This window comes from Garra rufa, chromosome 8, assembly GCF_049309525.1.
Source record: "Garra rufa chromosome 8, GarRuf1.0, whole genome shotgun sequence".
Classification (NCBI taxonomy): Eukaryota; Metazoa; Chordata; class Actinopteri; order Cypriniformes; family Cyprinidae; genus Garra; species Garra rufa.
In genome coordinates, this window is record NC_133368.1 from 36137160 (window position 1) to 36153174 (window position 16015).

The following is a 16015-nucleotide window of genomic DNA, read 5'->3' on the forward strand; positions in this document are numbered from 1 at the left end:
CATAGAGTTGATTCTTAATACTGTTGTTACCTAAATAATCCACAGCTAGTTTTTTTTTTTTGATAGTTGTTCATGAGTCCCTTGTTTGTCCTGAACAGTTTACCTGCCTGCTGTTCAGAAAAAAATCCTTCAGGTCCCACAAATTCTTTGGTTTTTCAGCAACTTTGTGTATTTGAACCCTTTCCAACAATGACTGTGTGATTTTGAGATCCATCTTTTCGCACCGAGGACAACTGAGGGACTCATATGCAACTATTACAGAAGGTTCAAACACTCACTTGATTATTCAGAAGGAAGCACAATGCATTAAGAGTAGAGTGGAGTGGGTTGGGGGGGGGGGGGGTTAAAACTTTTGGTTTTTGACAATCAGTAAATTTCACTTCTTTTGTCTTCTGGGAAACATGAAAGTGGCTTCTGAAGGGCACTACTAAATGGAAAAAATATTATATTTAGGCAAAATAAGAAAATTGTAAACATCATCATTCTGTGCAAAAGTTTACAACCCTGGCTCTTAATGCATCGTGTTTCATTCTGAAGCATCAGTGAGCGTTTGAACCTTCTGTAATAGTTGCATATGAGTCCCTCAGTTGTCATCAGTGTAAAAAGATGGATTTTCAAAATCATACAGTCATTTTTGGAAGTGGTTCAAATACACAAAAATGCTGAATAAACAAACAAATAATTTGTGGGACCTGAAGGATTTTTCTGAAGCAGGCAGTTTAACAACACAGTATTAAGAATCAAGTCCATGTAAAGTTTTGAACGGGGTCATTTTTATCATTTCAAGTATTTTCTTTTCCTGGTCTCTTTTATTTGTTCATTCAAAGCCCCTCTCAAGGGAGCATTAGGCACCTCCTCCCTAATTTTGCATCCAGGAACGTCATGGGGTCTTTCAAATCAGCCCCTGAAGTAGAGCAGAAGTGTCTTTGTTTGGTGCTACTGAAATGTGCAGGCTGTGTTACTCCGGATGCTCCCCAGATGGAAGCTGGCTTGTGAGCAGCAGAATTAGTCATGGGCTGCACACCATCCAAATCCAACATCACCTACTCGCATGTGCGCGTGAGCCGAGATCTGGACACCTGTTCCACATTCGTGCCCAGTTTAAAGAGCTCCGTTTCTACACCAGAGAGGCCTTCACCTCAGCTCTGCATTGAGACAGCCAGCGGGAAGCAAACATTTCTCAGTGGTAAGACTACTACAACACTAATACTACAGCATTTTTAATACGGAAAGAAGAAATAATTTAAATACATATACAGTATGTGAAATGTGTAGAATAATGGATTTTTCTACAACACTTGATATTAGGCAGCTTTAAAGAAACATAAATAAATGCTAAGAACTACTGTACATTATTGTGTGTTGATTAAAGAATGATACTTTTCCGATTACTGAATGGATGAATGCTTTTGCAGATAGATGATGGATTTGCTGATGGATTTGCTGAAGGATGCTTTTGCAGATGTGAATAGAATTGTGCAAGTAAATGGTTGGATAGATTGGATTTTTGCATATAGATTAATAAGAGGATTGATCAGTTTGAGGATATATCTGTGGATTTATATGGTAGATAGATGGACACATTCGTTTAGATAAATGGGTGGATGCACAGATACACTACCAGTCAAAAGATTTTTAATGAATTTATTTTTTAAGTAGTCTCTTCTGCTCACCAAGCCTGCATTTATTTGATCCAAAGTACAGCACAAATTTGAAATATTTCTATTTGAATATATTTTAAAGTGTAAACTACATTTTCAGCACCATTACTACTTTCATTCTAACATGCTGATTTGCTGTTCAAGAAAAGAAAAAAAATATTATCAATATTTAAAACAGTTGACTACATTCTTTAATGAATAGAAAAATCCAAAGTTCAGCATTTATCTGACATAAAAAGCTTTTGTAACATTATACACTATACCATTCAAAAGCTTGGAGTCAACTGACTCATAAGAAATGATAGAAATTAATACTTTTATTTACCAAGGATGCTTTAAATTGATCAAAATTGATGATAAACACATTTATGTTACCAAAGATTCCTATTTCAGATAAATGCTGTTCTTCTGACCTTTCTATTCATTCTATTTAAATCTACTCAGCTGTTTTCAACATCATGGTAATAATAAATGTTTTTTTGAGCAGCAAATCAGAATATTATAATGATTTCTGAAGGATCATATGACTGGAGCAATGATGCTAAAAGTTCCACTTTGAAATCACAAAAATAAATTACATGTTAAAATATATTCAAATAGAAAACAGTTATTTTAAATAGTAAAAAAAATCAAATGTTACTGTTTCTTCTGTACCTTGGATCAAATAAATGCAGGCTTGGTGAGCAGAAGAGACTTAAACATTAAACATCTTTTCAAAAACTTTTAACTGGTAGTATAGATACTTTTGTAGATAAACAATTGGATGCCATTTTTATGGTAAGGATGGATGCAGATGGATAGATAAATTTGCAAATAAATAAATGGATGGACATATAGGCTAGGCAAGCTTTTTCATTCATATGTATTGATAGGCTATATATTTGCAGATAATATAGGTCTAGCTGTGGAAAGATACTTTTGGTAGACAGATGGACAGACACATTTGTTTGAATTAATAAATAAGTGGATTTATCAGTGGAGTAGTTTCGCTACTCGCTATGGCTGAATAGATATTTTTGTAGACGAACGGATAGGCTACTTTTGCAGATAAATACAGTTGGATCAACTTAAGCGACATTTTTGATAATAAATATAGGCAATAAGAGATTGCAAATAGAAATATGCATGGATAGATACGTTTGCAAACTGGTGTCCTGTTTCTTGCAGTTCCTAGTCGTGACTGTTACGGTCGCTCCGTGAGTCAGCCTAGCAGCCCGGACGTATGGAGCACAGTCAGCACCGGCAGCCCGTTCGGTCCGGATCGACCATGCGTACAACCGAGCTGCACTGACAGCGACTCGGAGGACGACAGCGCGGCATCCGGCACTAAACGATGACAGTCATGGCTGTCTTTTTTATACCCCACCACCTTTGTGAAATAAAGAGATTTGTTGTACTCAGAACCAACACCAAATTTAAGTAATTTGTAATCTGTAGGCTGCATCTAAATCAAAGGATGAGCCAAATATCCAATGCCCAAATAACCATATTATATTTAACGTTAAAATTTCAAATAAGGTAGCACTGCTTTATAATTCTGTTTTTGTTGTATAACCAAAATGCAACGCAAATGATAAGAGAATAAACACCAAAGTGCAAGCCTCGCGGTATTTGGGCGAATTCCCGCGAGAGTTTGCGGATTTCGGACAGCGAAGAGGGCGAAATGGAGATATGAGGTCTGAAAAGGAGCAGAGGACTGGAAGCAGGGAGCGAGGTAGCGTCGAGATCCAGTTCAGGGAGTGTCAGAGGGAGCAGGACAACGTCGCGGTGAACCCGAAGCACAAGGAGGAGAAGAAGGAGATCTTCACCAAGGTAAGTGGCGCAGTTGTCTGGTAGGTTGGGGGAGTGTGATGGTGATGATGATGGAGGGAACGGGATTCAGCACCATAGACAGCGAAAACGCAGGACAGCCAAGCGGAACGAATATCCCGGTGGCATCAATCACATCAAACACATAGGCCTACGCATTCGTGCACAATTAGGCCTTTGGATGGATTGAATGGTCTAGGCGTTGGATATTTATTTGCATATAGAATTTTATAAAAGAGCACAGTCAATGGTGCTATAGATTTATTAGAAAATAGACATTCTAATATTTATAAATGGCCAATGTATGTGTGTAAAGCGATAATTCTTTCATTATTTATTCACACTCGTCTATGATTTGCATTTATGAACATTTAAGTACAGTTTTTGTATGCATTTGGAAAATGACCAAAAAATAACTCTTTTTGATTCATGCACAGGGATTTAGCACTTCTCAATAAAATGACTGTGATAAGCGAATAAATTAGATATGTTCACAGCCCCTCCTTAGCACTAATATTTCAGCTTTGATTTTGTATCAGTTGAAGTCAAAAGTTTATGTACACTTTGCAGAATGTAAATTATTTTACCAAAATAAAAGGCATCAAACAAATGCATGTTATGTTTTATTTAATACTGATACCTAATTAAGATATTTCACATAAAAGACATACACACACTTGATTCTTAATACCGTGTTGTTACTTGAATGATCCACAGCAGTGTTTGTTTTTTCAGTAATGGTTGTTCATGAGTCCCTTGTTTGTTCTAATCAGTTACTGCCCGCTGTTCTTCATAAAAATCCTTCAGGTTCCACAAATTCTTTGGTTTTTCAGCATTTTTGTGTATTTGAACCCTTTCCAACAATTACTGGATGATTTTGAGATCCATCTTTTCAACTTATACAAAAAATCCAAACGCTCACTGATGCTTCAGAAGAAAAAACAATGCATTAAGAGCCGGGGATGTAAACTTTTGAACAGAGTGACGATTGTGTACAGTTTTCTTATTTTGCCTAAATATCATATTTTTTCATTTAGTACTACCCAGAAGCTACAGAAGATACTTTCATGTTTCCCAAAAGACAAAATAAGCCAAATTTAGCCTGATCTTCAAATTCAGAAAGTTTGATCTTAATGCATCATCTTTCCTTCTGAGGCATCGGTGAGAGTTTGAACCTTCTGTAATAGTTGCATATGAGTCGCTCAGTTGTCCTCAGTGTGAAAAGATGGATCTTAAAATCATAGTCATTGTTGGAAAGGGTTCAAATACACAAAAATAATGAAAAAACAAAGGATTTGTGGGACCTGAAGGATTTTACTGGAAAAACACCAGGCTGTTTAACTGTTCAGGACAAACAAGGGACTCATGCACAACTAACACAAACAGCTGTGGATCAAGTGTATATAAACTTTGAACAGGGTCATTTTTTAAAATTCAACTATTATTTTCTCTTGTGGACTATATGTAAACATCTGTTATGTGAAATCTTATCCAAGTCAGTACTAAATAAAAAAAAAACATGCATTTTGTATAATCTCTCTTATTTTGGTAACATTTTGCAGATTCTGCAAAGTATATGTAAACTTTTGATTTCAACTGTCCTAGTTAGGTCCCTTTTTGTCTCTTTTGCAGTGATTTACACACACATCATGGCATGTTCGGTTTTGTCTTTTCCTTTTTATTTTTTAATATTTGCAGCTTTTATTTTGTGGGTGTTGATTTTGCTTCTGATGGGGATTATTTTTTAGTACAATTTTCTTTGTACATGCTTCTTTTTATATAGGTTGTCATACGCCGATTGCCACCCAGTTTATCAAAAGACCAGCTCGAGGAGCATCTGAGTCCTCTTCCATCTTTTGACTATTTTGAGTTCTTCCCCGCTGATCAGAGGTATCTTTAGTTTGTGTTTATGAATATACTGTGATCATGAACGCTGTCAGTGTCTTATACATGTGCGTGTCCTTATATATTTATTCTCCCCAGTTTATACCCACATCTCTTCTCAAGAGCATACATCAATTTCAAAAACCCGGAGGATATCATTATTTTCAGAGATCGCTTTGATGGCTATGTATTCATTGACAATAAAGGTAATTTATCGAACTCTTTTTAGTTTATTCATAGTTGTAACTATAATAGTGGTAATATAAATGGCTTATAATTAGGTTTGTAAAATATTAGTTTTATATACTACTTGTTTTATATTTTTTTCATTTAGGCCAAGAGTATCCAGCTGTTGTAGAATTTGCTCCATTTCAGAAGGTTTCCAAGAAAAAGTTAAAGAAGAAAGATGCTAAAGCAGGAACTATTGAAGAAGGTATATACAATTTTTAATTTATAAAGCAGTATATATTTAGACATTTCAAGTATTCATAAAACGTTATTTTACTAAAACATATACTGCAAAAAAGTTAATACATTTGTTAAACACTTTTTCTCAATTAAATTTTTTTCAGACCCAGAATACAAGCGATTTCTGGAAAATTACTCTTGTGATGAGGAGAAATCAATGGCCAATCCAGAAACACTATTGGGAGAGATTGAAGCTAAAACCAGAGAACTCATAGGTAGTGTTTGGGAAATCGTTTTGCACTGCTACCATTTTTGTAGATAAATATATGTCCAGGACATATATGCAAAGGACAAGTAAAAATAACCAAAAAATACCCTAAAGTTCACTCAAAAATATACATTTCCCCATGATTTACTCAACCTTAATCCATCCTAGGTGTATATGACTTTCTTCTGTCAGACGAAAACAATCAGAGTTATATTAAAAAATGTCCTGGTTCTTCCAAGCTTTATAATGGCAGTGAATGGCTGTTTAGATTTTGAAGTGCATCTATCCATCTTAAAAAAATGCTCCACATGGCTTCAGGGGGTCTTCTGAAGCGAATCGATGCATTTTTGTAAGAAGTAAGTATTTTTGTTTGTAAGTATCCATATTTACAACTTTGTAAACCATCATTTCTAGCTTAGGCTAAATGTTGTATGTGCATTCACGAGAGAGTGGCTTTTATACTTCTAATTTGTGACCAGTGTTTCTTGTGAATGTGTGTACAACAGTTAGCGGAAGCTAGAGATTACAGTTTAAAAAGTTGCCAATATGAATATTTTTCTCACACAAATGCATCAGTTTTCTTCAGAAGACCTTTATTAACCCTCTGTAGCCATATGGAGTACTTTTTATGATGAATGGATGCACTTTATTGAACTTCGAAATCTAAACAGCCATTCACTGCTATTATAAAGCTTGAAAGAGCCAGGACATTTTTTAATATAACTCCAATTGTATTCATCTGAAAAAAAAAAAGTCATATACACCTAGGATGGCTTGAGGGTGAGTAAATCATGGGGTAATTTTCTTTCTTGAATGAACTACCCCTTTTAATAGATGATTAAAAACATGTCTGTGGTAAACAAATCTCTAAAAATATAGAACTTTAAACTAAGCTCTATTTTCCCTCTGTGTCACCTTAATTGAAGCCAAAAGGACAACACCCTTGCTGGAGTACATCAAAAACAAGAAATTAGAGAAACAGGTAAGAGCACCATGAATGCATGTTAAACATTTAGATTTTATACTGTATTTACACAGTCCTTTTCAATTCTAGAGAATAAGAGAGGAAAAAAGAGAAGAGAGGCGAAGGAGGGAGCTGGAAAAGAAGCGACAGAGGGAAGAGGAGAAGCGGAAGCGCAGAGAAGAGGAGAGACGAAAGCGAAAGGAGGCTGAAAAGCAGAAGAAGCTCTCTGAAAAGGAGATAAAGATCAAGGTATGATTTAACACCATATCACATCCTGAAGATGAATGTTTTTCACCTGTGGTTACCACTGCTGTTCTGAAAACCAGTCATTACACAAAATCTGCATATTGACTCCTTTAGCTTTTGAAGAAGTGTGATCGAGATGATGATGTGGACTCAGACAGACTGAAAGACAAAGGAGACAGCGGAGAGACGGAGAAGAACAGATGGGAAAAGCCAGCAGGACACACTAAGTCAAAGGATTCCAAGGATAAGTAAGAGCTAACTAAAACTTGCCCCTGCTTGCCTTAAAAATACAATGGGGCTTAAAAAGGTGGGATTCAACAACAATTACTACTGTAATTCAAATCTGGAAATAAACCAAACATTTGAACTTAACATGAATTCTGACAAAATGGGGTTTTCTGAATGCATCTTAAAACAACACTCCACTTTTTTTTTGGAAATATGCTCATTCTCCAACTCCCCCCGAGTTAATAAGTTGAGTTTTACCGTTTTGAAATCCATTCAGCTGTTTTCCTGTGCTGATGATATCACTTTTAGCATAGCTTAGCATAGATCATTGAATCCTATTAGACCAATAGCATCGCGTTCACAAATGACCAACGAGTTTCTGTATGTGTCCTATTGAAAACTTGACTCTTCTGTAATTATATTGTGTACTTAGATCGGCGGAAAATGTAAAGCTGTGATTGTCTAGGCCGATAAGATTGCAGGAAGTTTGCTGCGTAATATGGACGCAGCAGGTGCAGTGATATCACGCAGCGCCTGAAATTAGTTCCCAGCTAGGTAACTGCTAACGTGACCGGCTTTTTGAAATTGTGACCGAACTTCAGGTGCTGCGTGATATTACTGCACCTGCTACGTCCATATTATTATTATAACTTCATTGACTATTACACCGGAGATTGACTATTAAATACCGAAACTCAATGCTGTGTTGGTCACATAGGATTCAATGATCTATGCTAAGCTATGCTAAACGTGATATCGCCAGAACAGGAGAACGGCTGAATGGATTTCAAAACGGTAAAACTCAACTTATTCTTGTTCCTTTAATGACCTTACTGTAAAAGATTCATCTACGTTTCTTAGTGAATTTAAATGGATAGTTCACCTAAAAGTGAAAATTCTGCCATTAAGTAACCCTCATGTCGTTCCAAACCCATTAGACCTTCATTCATCTTTGGAACACAAATTAAGATATTTTTGATAAAATCCAAGAGCTTTCTGACCCTCCATAGGGTCATGGCACTCTCATTAATGTGTGTTAATTAGACTGACACTAAAGAGAAAAAAAAATGTTGAATGAAGTCATTATTTTTGTTTCTTTGCACACAAAAAGTATTAAGGTTGAAGCACTGATGTCACATGGACTATTTTAACAATGACTTTACTAACTTTCTGGGCCTTGAAAACTCTCGAATTTCATCAAAAATATTTGTGTTCCGAAGATGAACGAATGGTCTTACGGTTTTGTAACGACATGAGGGTAAGGAATTACTGACAGAATTTTCATTTCTGGGTGAACTATCCTATTAAGGCACAAGATCAAATCACGCTGATAACGCTAATCAGATTTGGCAGATTTTTCATGTTAGTTTACTTTTAGACCCCACTTCTTCAGTCTTAAATTATATTTCAAAACATTTTCTCCATATAGTGGCCTTCTATGGTGCCCCGAGTTTGAACTTCAAACTAAGTTTGAAGTTCAGTTTGAAGGCTTCAGATGATCCCAAATGCGGTTGTAAACAATCCCAGTCGAGGAAGAAGGGTCTTATCTAGCGAAACGATTGTAGTTTTGTTTTTTTAATAACAATTTATATACTTTTTAACCTCAAATGCTCGTCTTGTCTTGGTCTGCTTGAACTGTGTTTTTTCAAAATTCATGCAGAAGTACCGACCCAGTGTTTGCAAAGTGAACATGCAAAGAAGTTCAAACACACTACAAAAAAGGTATAACAGCAATGTAGCAATTTTGAAGTTGAGGGAGAAAATGAGATGGGAGTTTTCAACATACCCTAACTGTCTTGAACCGGAAAAATCGTTTGAAGCCGCATTTAAACTGCATTTTGGAAGTTCATGGAGAAAAATCCTGAAATATTTTCCTCAAAAAACATAATTTCTTTACAACTGAATAAAGAAAGGCTTGAACATCCTGGATAACAAGGGGTTGAGTACGTTATCTGTAAATTTTTGTTCTGGAAGCGGCTGAGTTCATTAAATGGGCTTTCTTTCATAGCAGGAGTCAAATCGAGAGTGACAAGGAACAGCGGGAAGGTCATGGTCGTCGGCAGAGAGACAAAGAGCATCGTGGCAGAGACGAGGAGCGCAAACGACAGAGGCATCACTACGAATTCGACAAGTTCATGCGACGCAAAGAGGAGACCAAATGGGGCAAAGGGTACTGCCAGGACAGAGCCAAGAAAGACCAACATCATGGCTATTCTTACTGTCCAGAGACGGGAGACAAACTGGGCAAAGAGGATCGAGAGGACATGGGCAGCAGGAAAGAACGGATTCGCAATAAGGTAAATAAAAGCTAAAAGAGTATTGATATCTCAGCCACAGTCCATTTGCAGCTCTGGTTGTGGTATTATGTACAGTTATTGTCATCAGTCAGTTTGTCCGGTCTGTGTAGCAGATGAATCCATTAATGCATTCAATATTTACATCTGTAGTTGATTTATACATCATTATGTCTGTGGGAAATGCAATACGAATCTGCCTCCCTCTAGGGGCTTTCAGTACAGCCTACACTGATGTGTTGAGGTAGTTAGCTGTAATTTGGCTGTTGGCAATATTATTGACGGAAGACAACGTGTCTCTCAGTCTGTGTTAGTGCATCAGGAGAAAAGGACTTCCCAGTCTGAGGGGCCAGACCAGATAGGAGGGGCTCTGCCAGCAAAGGTACAGCTAGTTTTTGAGCCTTTCTACCCACGGGAGGGGATGCTACACATGCTGTTTACTGAGAGGCCCCGCACCTTACAGTGCCAGGCGTACTTGCTGACAGCAGTATGTTGCTAATGCTGTAATGGCACGGATGAGGAGCGGTTCCAAATAGAAGAAGCTTATACAACCCAAAACGACGGCTCTGTTCCAAAACGTAGTGAGTTGCCTACATGGGCAGCATTTTAAGGCATCGTATGCATCTTGCTCCCAATGTAGAGGTGGTCCAAAAATAGTTCTTATTTTACATTTGCATTACATTTACATGTAGTCATTTAGCAGACGCTTTTATCCAAATGACCTAGAAATGAGGACAATAGAAGCAATCAAAACCAGCGAAAGAGCAATAATATGTAAGTGCTGTGACAAGTTTCCGTTAATCTAACACAGTACACGTACGTTTCATTTTTTATAATAAATTAAAAGAAAACTAGTAGATGGAATAGAAAAAGAATAGCGAACGCTATAGTGTTGGAGGGTCATTTTGTTAGAATAAATAAAAAGAAAACAAGTAGATAGAATAGAGAAAACAATGACTGCAAGTTCAGGGGTGGGAAAAAAACATTTAAGATGGCAGACGACGAATATCCATTAGAAATATAGTTAAAATGTAAATAAATTAGCTTCAACAACTCATTTAAACTGAGAAACAAACAAAAATAAGGATTTTTTAAACATTTACAATTATAGAAAATCAAAAAAATGTACGATTTTGCTACAGTATATTTCAGAGGAGGAAAATCCAGTTACAATGGCAAATGAAGCGATAGAAATGTCAATTATAAAAATAGTTATAAAATGTACGAATTAGATTAAACATTTAAGTACATTCAACATTATTTAAACATGGAATTAAAATCAAAAAGTGGATTTTTAATGATTTTGAAACAGAAGTAAATAAGAAATATGATTCTGCTTTTTCAGAGAAAATCAATCCATTCTAGATAGTAGACGAGGCACAAGAAATGGCGATTATAATTATTAGATTATTATTAGATTGGATTATATATTAAAAGATTGCTTTTAAACCTGAAAATAAAAAGTTTAAAATAATAAAAAGGACTTAAAAATACAGTTGAAGTCAAAAGTTTACATACACCTTGCAGAATCTGCGAAATGTTAATTATTTTACCAAAATAAGAGGGATCATACAAAATGCATGTTATTTTTTATTTAGTACTGACCTGAATAAGATATTTCACATAAAATATGTTAACATATACTCCACAAGAAAAAATAATAGTTGAATTAATAAAAATGACCCCATTTATAAGTTTACATACACTGTTGTTACCTGAATGATCCACAGCTGTTTATTTAGGACTCATATACAACTATTACAGAAGGTTCAAACACTTACCGATGCTTCAGAAAGAAAAACATAGCATTAAGAGCCAGGGAGGGGGTGGGGGTGTAAACTTTTGAACAGAATAAGGATGTGTACATTTTTCTTATTTTGCCTAAATATCTATTTTTTTTTCATTTAGTACTGACTCAAAAGCTATTAATGCATTGTTTTTTTTTTTTTTTTTCTGGAGCATCAGTGAGCGTTTGAACCTTCTGTAATAGTTGCATATGAGTCCCTCAGATGTCCTCAGTGTGAAAAGGTGGATCTCAAAACCATACAGTCATTGTTGGAAAGGGTTCAAAGATACAAAAATGCTGAAAAACCAAAGAATTTGTGGGACCTTAAGGATCCTCAAGGCACTCATAAACAACTACCTCTAAACAACAACAACAAAAAAATAACATCATTCAGGTAACAACACAGTATTAAGAATCAAGGGGATGTAAACTTTTGAACGGGGTTATTTTTATATATTCAACTATTATTTTCTCTTGTGGACTATATGGAAACATCTTTTATGTGAAATATCTTAATCGGGTCAGTACTAAATATAAAAGAACATGCATTTTGTATGATCTCTCTTATTTTGGTCAAATAATAAACATTTTGCAGATTCTGCAAGGTGTATGTAAACTTTTGACTTAAACTGTATTTAAAACGAAGAACCATTTAAAATCCATCCAAGACGTCGAAAAATTTTCAAGTTAAACAATTTATATAAACTTTATCTATATTTATGTAATGAAAAGTTTGGATAAAAATGATTTAATCATATATATTAAAAAAAATGTAAGATTATTAGAGTATCACATTGTTAGCAACATGTTTTGCCAAACCCTACTAAAAAAACTTGTGTTTTGCATTAGGAGCATTATTTGCTTGAGTTGTGGCCTGTAGGATGTTGTCTTAAAAGGCTGCTCCCTATGTAGACAGTAAATAGCATTTCACTTGGTTTTGGAACAGATCCTACATGTATTTAGAAGAATACAAATATTTTGCACATTGAAATGCTAACATGCTGGATTTGGTTTATACATTTTAGTAAGTAGTCATTTAGCAGATGATTTCCTCCAATACACTTATTTTAGAAGTGATGACAGCAACAGTAGTCCAGTTACTAGCCCTGAGCTTTAGCCATTATGTGTCACCTCCATCACCACCACCAACTATGTTAAAAACTATGTTAAATTCATACAAGGGCATTACAGATACAATGCAGTATAATGTTTTTGTTATGGACTAAATGGATTTGGAGGTAGCTGGTTGTCTACCTAAGTGAAATGTGATTCAGATGGGGATGGACTAGCCTGTAATCTATGTTTGTGTTATGAAATATGAATGTATTGCTTTTGTCTCTTGTGTCTTACTCATTTCACGGCACAGGACCGACCGGCGATGCAGCTGTACCAACCTGGTGCTAGAAACCGCAAGCGAATGGGCTCTGGAAACAAGACGTTTGACTTTCCACCCATCTCTCCCGAACACGGAGGAGAACATTGCTACAAGACGGTCATAGGTACAGGTTCAGAAAAGAGTGCCGACGAGTGAAAAAAAAAAGACCAAGACAGGAAGAAGCCTACTCTAAGAAGCGAGGTTCATGCCAGTATAGAAAGAATCCTCAACTTTAACCTTGTTTTCTGTCTTCTGTGAGTATAGTGCATTGAAATCCCCTTCATACACGAAGTCAACAGTGTTATAAATTTAAAATGATCGGCTTCTGTACGCTTATCAAGGATTCACACCACTTCATTGACAAAAATACCTCATTATTTACAGAGATCAGATTTGTATGCCTTTTGTAGTGCAAGAAATGGATTCCGTTAAACAAGAGAATATAGATATATATATAGATTTTACTGTAAAGAAAATCCATGTGTCGTGAAATCTGTATTTTAAATATATGTAATGTGGGATGGGGAACAGAAATGTATTTTTTCTTTTGGAATATAAAAATGCTACATTGTGTTAATGAAACTTAAATTTAAGCATGTAACTTAATTTCACATTTTCACACTGTAATGCCTTTGAATGATGCCTCTTTTGTCCCTGATGTGTAGACATTGTGGCTTTTCTGTATTAACAAACACATCTCCCAACAGGATATAGCAAATTTCAGAGTGTTGTTTTATCTGCGGGCCAAGAAGAACAAAACTGTTTGTTAAAATCGTCTTCTGTTAGGTCAAATAACATGTTTTGTGATATTTCTAACCAATGTGCATGTTTTTGCAGTCATTCAGTGGTGGGATGCTACATGGGGTCACATGCCTTACCTTTGATTTTGCACTTAAAGATCCCGTCTGTTATTAAATAGCCTACAAAATAGTTTTTAGAATTATTGTTGAGTCCAACAAAAAAAAAGAACGCTGTAGAATACTTTAAAAATGTGATATTGTATTTGATGGATTAGGCATGGGCCGGTATAAGATTCTGACGGTATGATAACCTTGGATAAAAATATCACGGTTTCACGGTATTACGGTATTGTAATCACTGCTCTACAATGTTACATTTAAATGTCTGGGTAAAAAAAACAACCTTTTTTTCCCCAAACGGATTACAGTATATTTTATTTTAGGAAACATATAGAACATTTTGTAACATGGAACAGAAGGCAAAATAATTAAAATAAATAATTGAATCTTCTTAATTAAATTAAATTGCAGTCACTTGTGTTAAAGGTGCCCCGTGTAATATTTAAGATGATCTCTAGACAGTGGTGCAATAACTATGTTTTCAGGGGTGCATAAAGACCTTAATTAACCATTATGTTTTTATTAACATAGAATCAGCTTGCGAAAAAAACACTGACACAATGATGAACAAGTAATATTCACAATAACATAGTTTTATTGAATGATAAAGTTAATATAATTCCTTAAATTACATTTTAAAAGAAATCTCACTATTCGTTGATGTCAAAAAAAAAGGTGAGATTTAAATCCTGTATCGGCTTCCGTAGTTCTGTAAAGGGAGGGGTGAGCGGTACTCTGCTGCAATTCACAATCTCGCCGCTAGATGCCACAAAACCTACACACTGCACCTTTAACGTGACAGAAAGCTTAAAAGCAAAGACGTGATTTCACTTTAACTTAATTGTTGTGCTAAAGTTCACAGAAACGTAAAATTAGTACATATAGTCTGCTATTCCCCACTCTGTGTTGTGGGGGTTCACCTCCTTTGGCCGTCCTGAACTTATATTACTGCTGAATCTCACTGACTGTGGATCACGTGCACAAACACAGACACGCGCCTGAGCACTAACCGGTGGGGGAGGGGCTGCATTGTTTTCTCTGCAGGGACTCACACACACAACCTAGTAGGGAGTCCTGCGCTTTCACTTTGACACAGAAAATGCGCATATCGTAGGAACGGTATAACTTTTTTTGTTTCCGGTTTTGAAACCGTGACTTTTTCAAACCGCGGTAAACCTTGAAACCGGTTATCATCCCATGCCTATGATGGATTGACCATTTGTGTACAATAAAGATATATGATTATATAAAGTATTTTTGGAATTGTATTTCTTTAACTTTAAACTTGTAAACTTGTAAAAAAAAAACTGCATAATTACAAAGAAAACAGACCAAGTTGCATCATAACTGTGCTAAATCACCAGTGAAATAATACTAAGGCTGGATTTCTTAAGATTTATTGCTTTTGCTTGCAAAACAGCTCAGCATCTACGTCTGCTCTTAGTGAGTCAACTCTAAACCAGAATCAGTTTGCACCGAAAATACAGAAATTAATGTAATTTGCAGTTTCTCATACTACATCTTTAGTTCCCACACTTTAAGACTGAGAAAACAAGTCATAATGTCTTCCTGTGTCTTTCGCAACATGACTTCTTACCTCTAATTTTACTTCTTAGGCTGTTTTTTCATACCGATTACCACCGCTTTCCTTTTTCTCAGTGAAGAGTAAAAGACTACTGATGGAAGATGTGATAAAGTGTGCTGTCACTAATAGTAGTTATCTCGTACAATCAGTACTAAAAACAAATAGCACTTCCCCTTACTCCAGAATAAAACGGTTATTTTAGGTTAGTGTGTTGTCTAGTAAAATGTATGAATAACCAACATAAAAGTTGAGCTCACAAAGCAAACAGGAAACAAGAACACAGGTATGACGCTGATAAAACCCCCTGAACGAGTTTCTGCATTACAGTTTCCTTTATTGTTTTTCTTTTGTCAAAATCCATGAAAACATTCTTTATTTCTTGCTTGCTTTCTTTCTATTTATATCCACATGGGATTTTACAGGCCTGACCAAAGAAACAATAAGAGATGTGTAAGTTCACTACTAAAAATGTGGCGTATCTCGAAAGTGCATTGCTCATTTCACTGTTTGATTGGGGTGGGACTCCTCAGAGTACTTGTTCTTGGCAGGAGGAAAGGTGTGTGCCTTTATTTTACTGGTTTATGTGGCGTATTGCCTTCACCACATCCTCCCACATCAATTTCACCTTAGCAGGTGTTTAAAAATCA

At 35.8% G+C, this 16015-nt stretch overlaps 1 protein-coding gene across 3 annotated transcripts; it reads left to right on the forward strand.

Annotated features, from left to right (window-relative positions):
• Positions 1–983: 983 nt before the first annotated feature.
• On the forward strand, positions 984–15037 carry upf3a (UPF3A regulator of nonsense mediated mRNA decay). 3 transcript variants are annotated; one of them, XM_073846066.1, is made up of 12 exons: positions 984–1186; positions 2829–3473; positions 5254–5360; positions 5454–5560; positions 5689–5787; positions 5927–6037; positions 6957–7012; positions 7085–7243; positions 7355–7488; positions 9480–9765; positions 10067–10144; positions 12915–15037. In XM_073846066.1, exons 2-12 carry the CDS (start codon positions 3333–3335, stop codon positions 13077–13079), a joined length of 1443 nt encoding a protein of 480 aa, XP_073702167.1. In that variant the 5' UTR covers positions 984–1186; positions 2829–3332; the 3' UTR covers positions 13080–15037. The 3 variants fall into 3 exon arrangements, with proteins under 3 accessions (XP_073702167.1, XP_073702166.1, XP_073702168.1); XM_073846065.1 differs by having other exon boundaries at positions 986–1186; positions 9477–9765; XM_073846067.1 differs by lacking the exon at positions 10067–10144 and having other exon boundaries at positions 986–1186; positions 9477–9765.
• Positions 15038–16015: the final 978 nt, after the last annotated feature.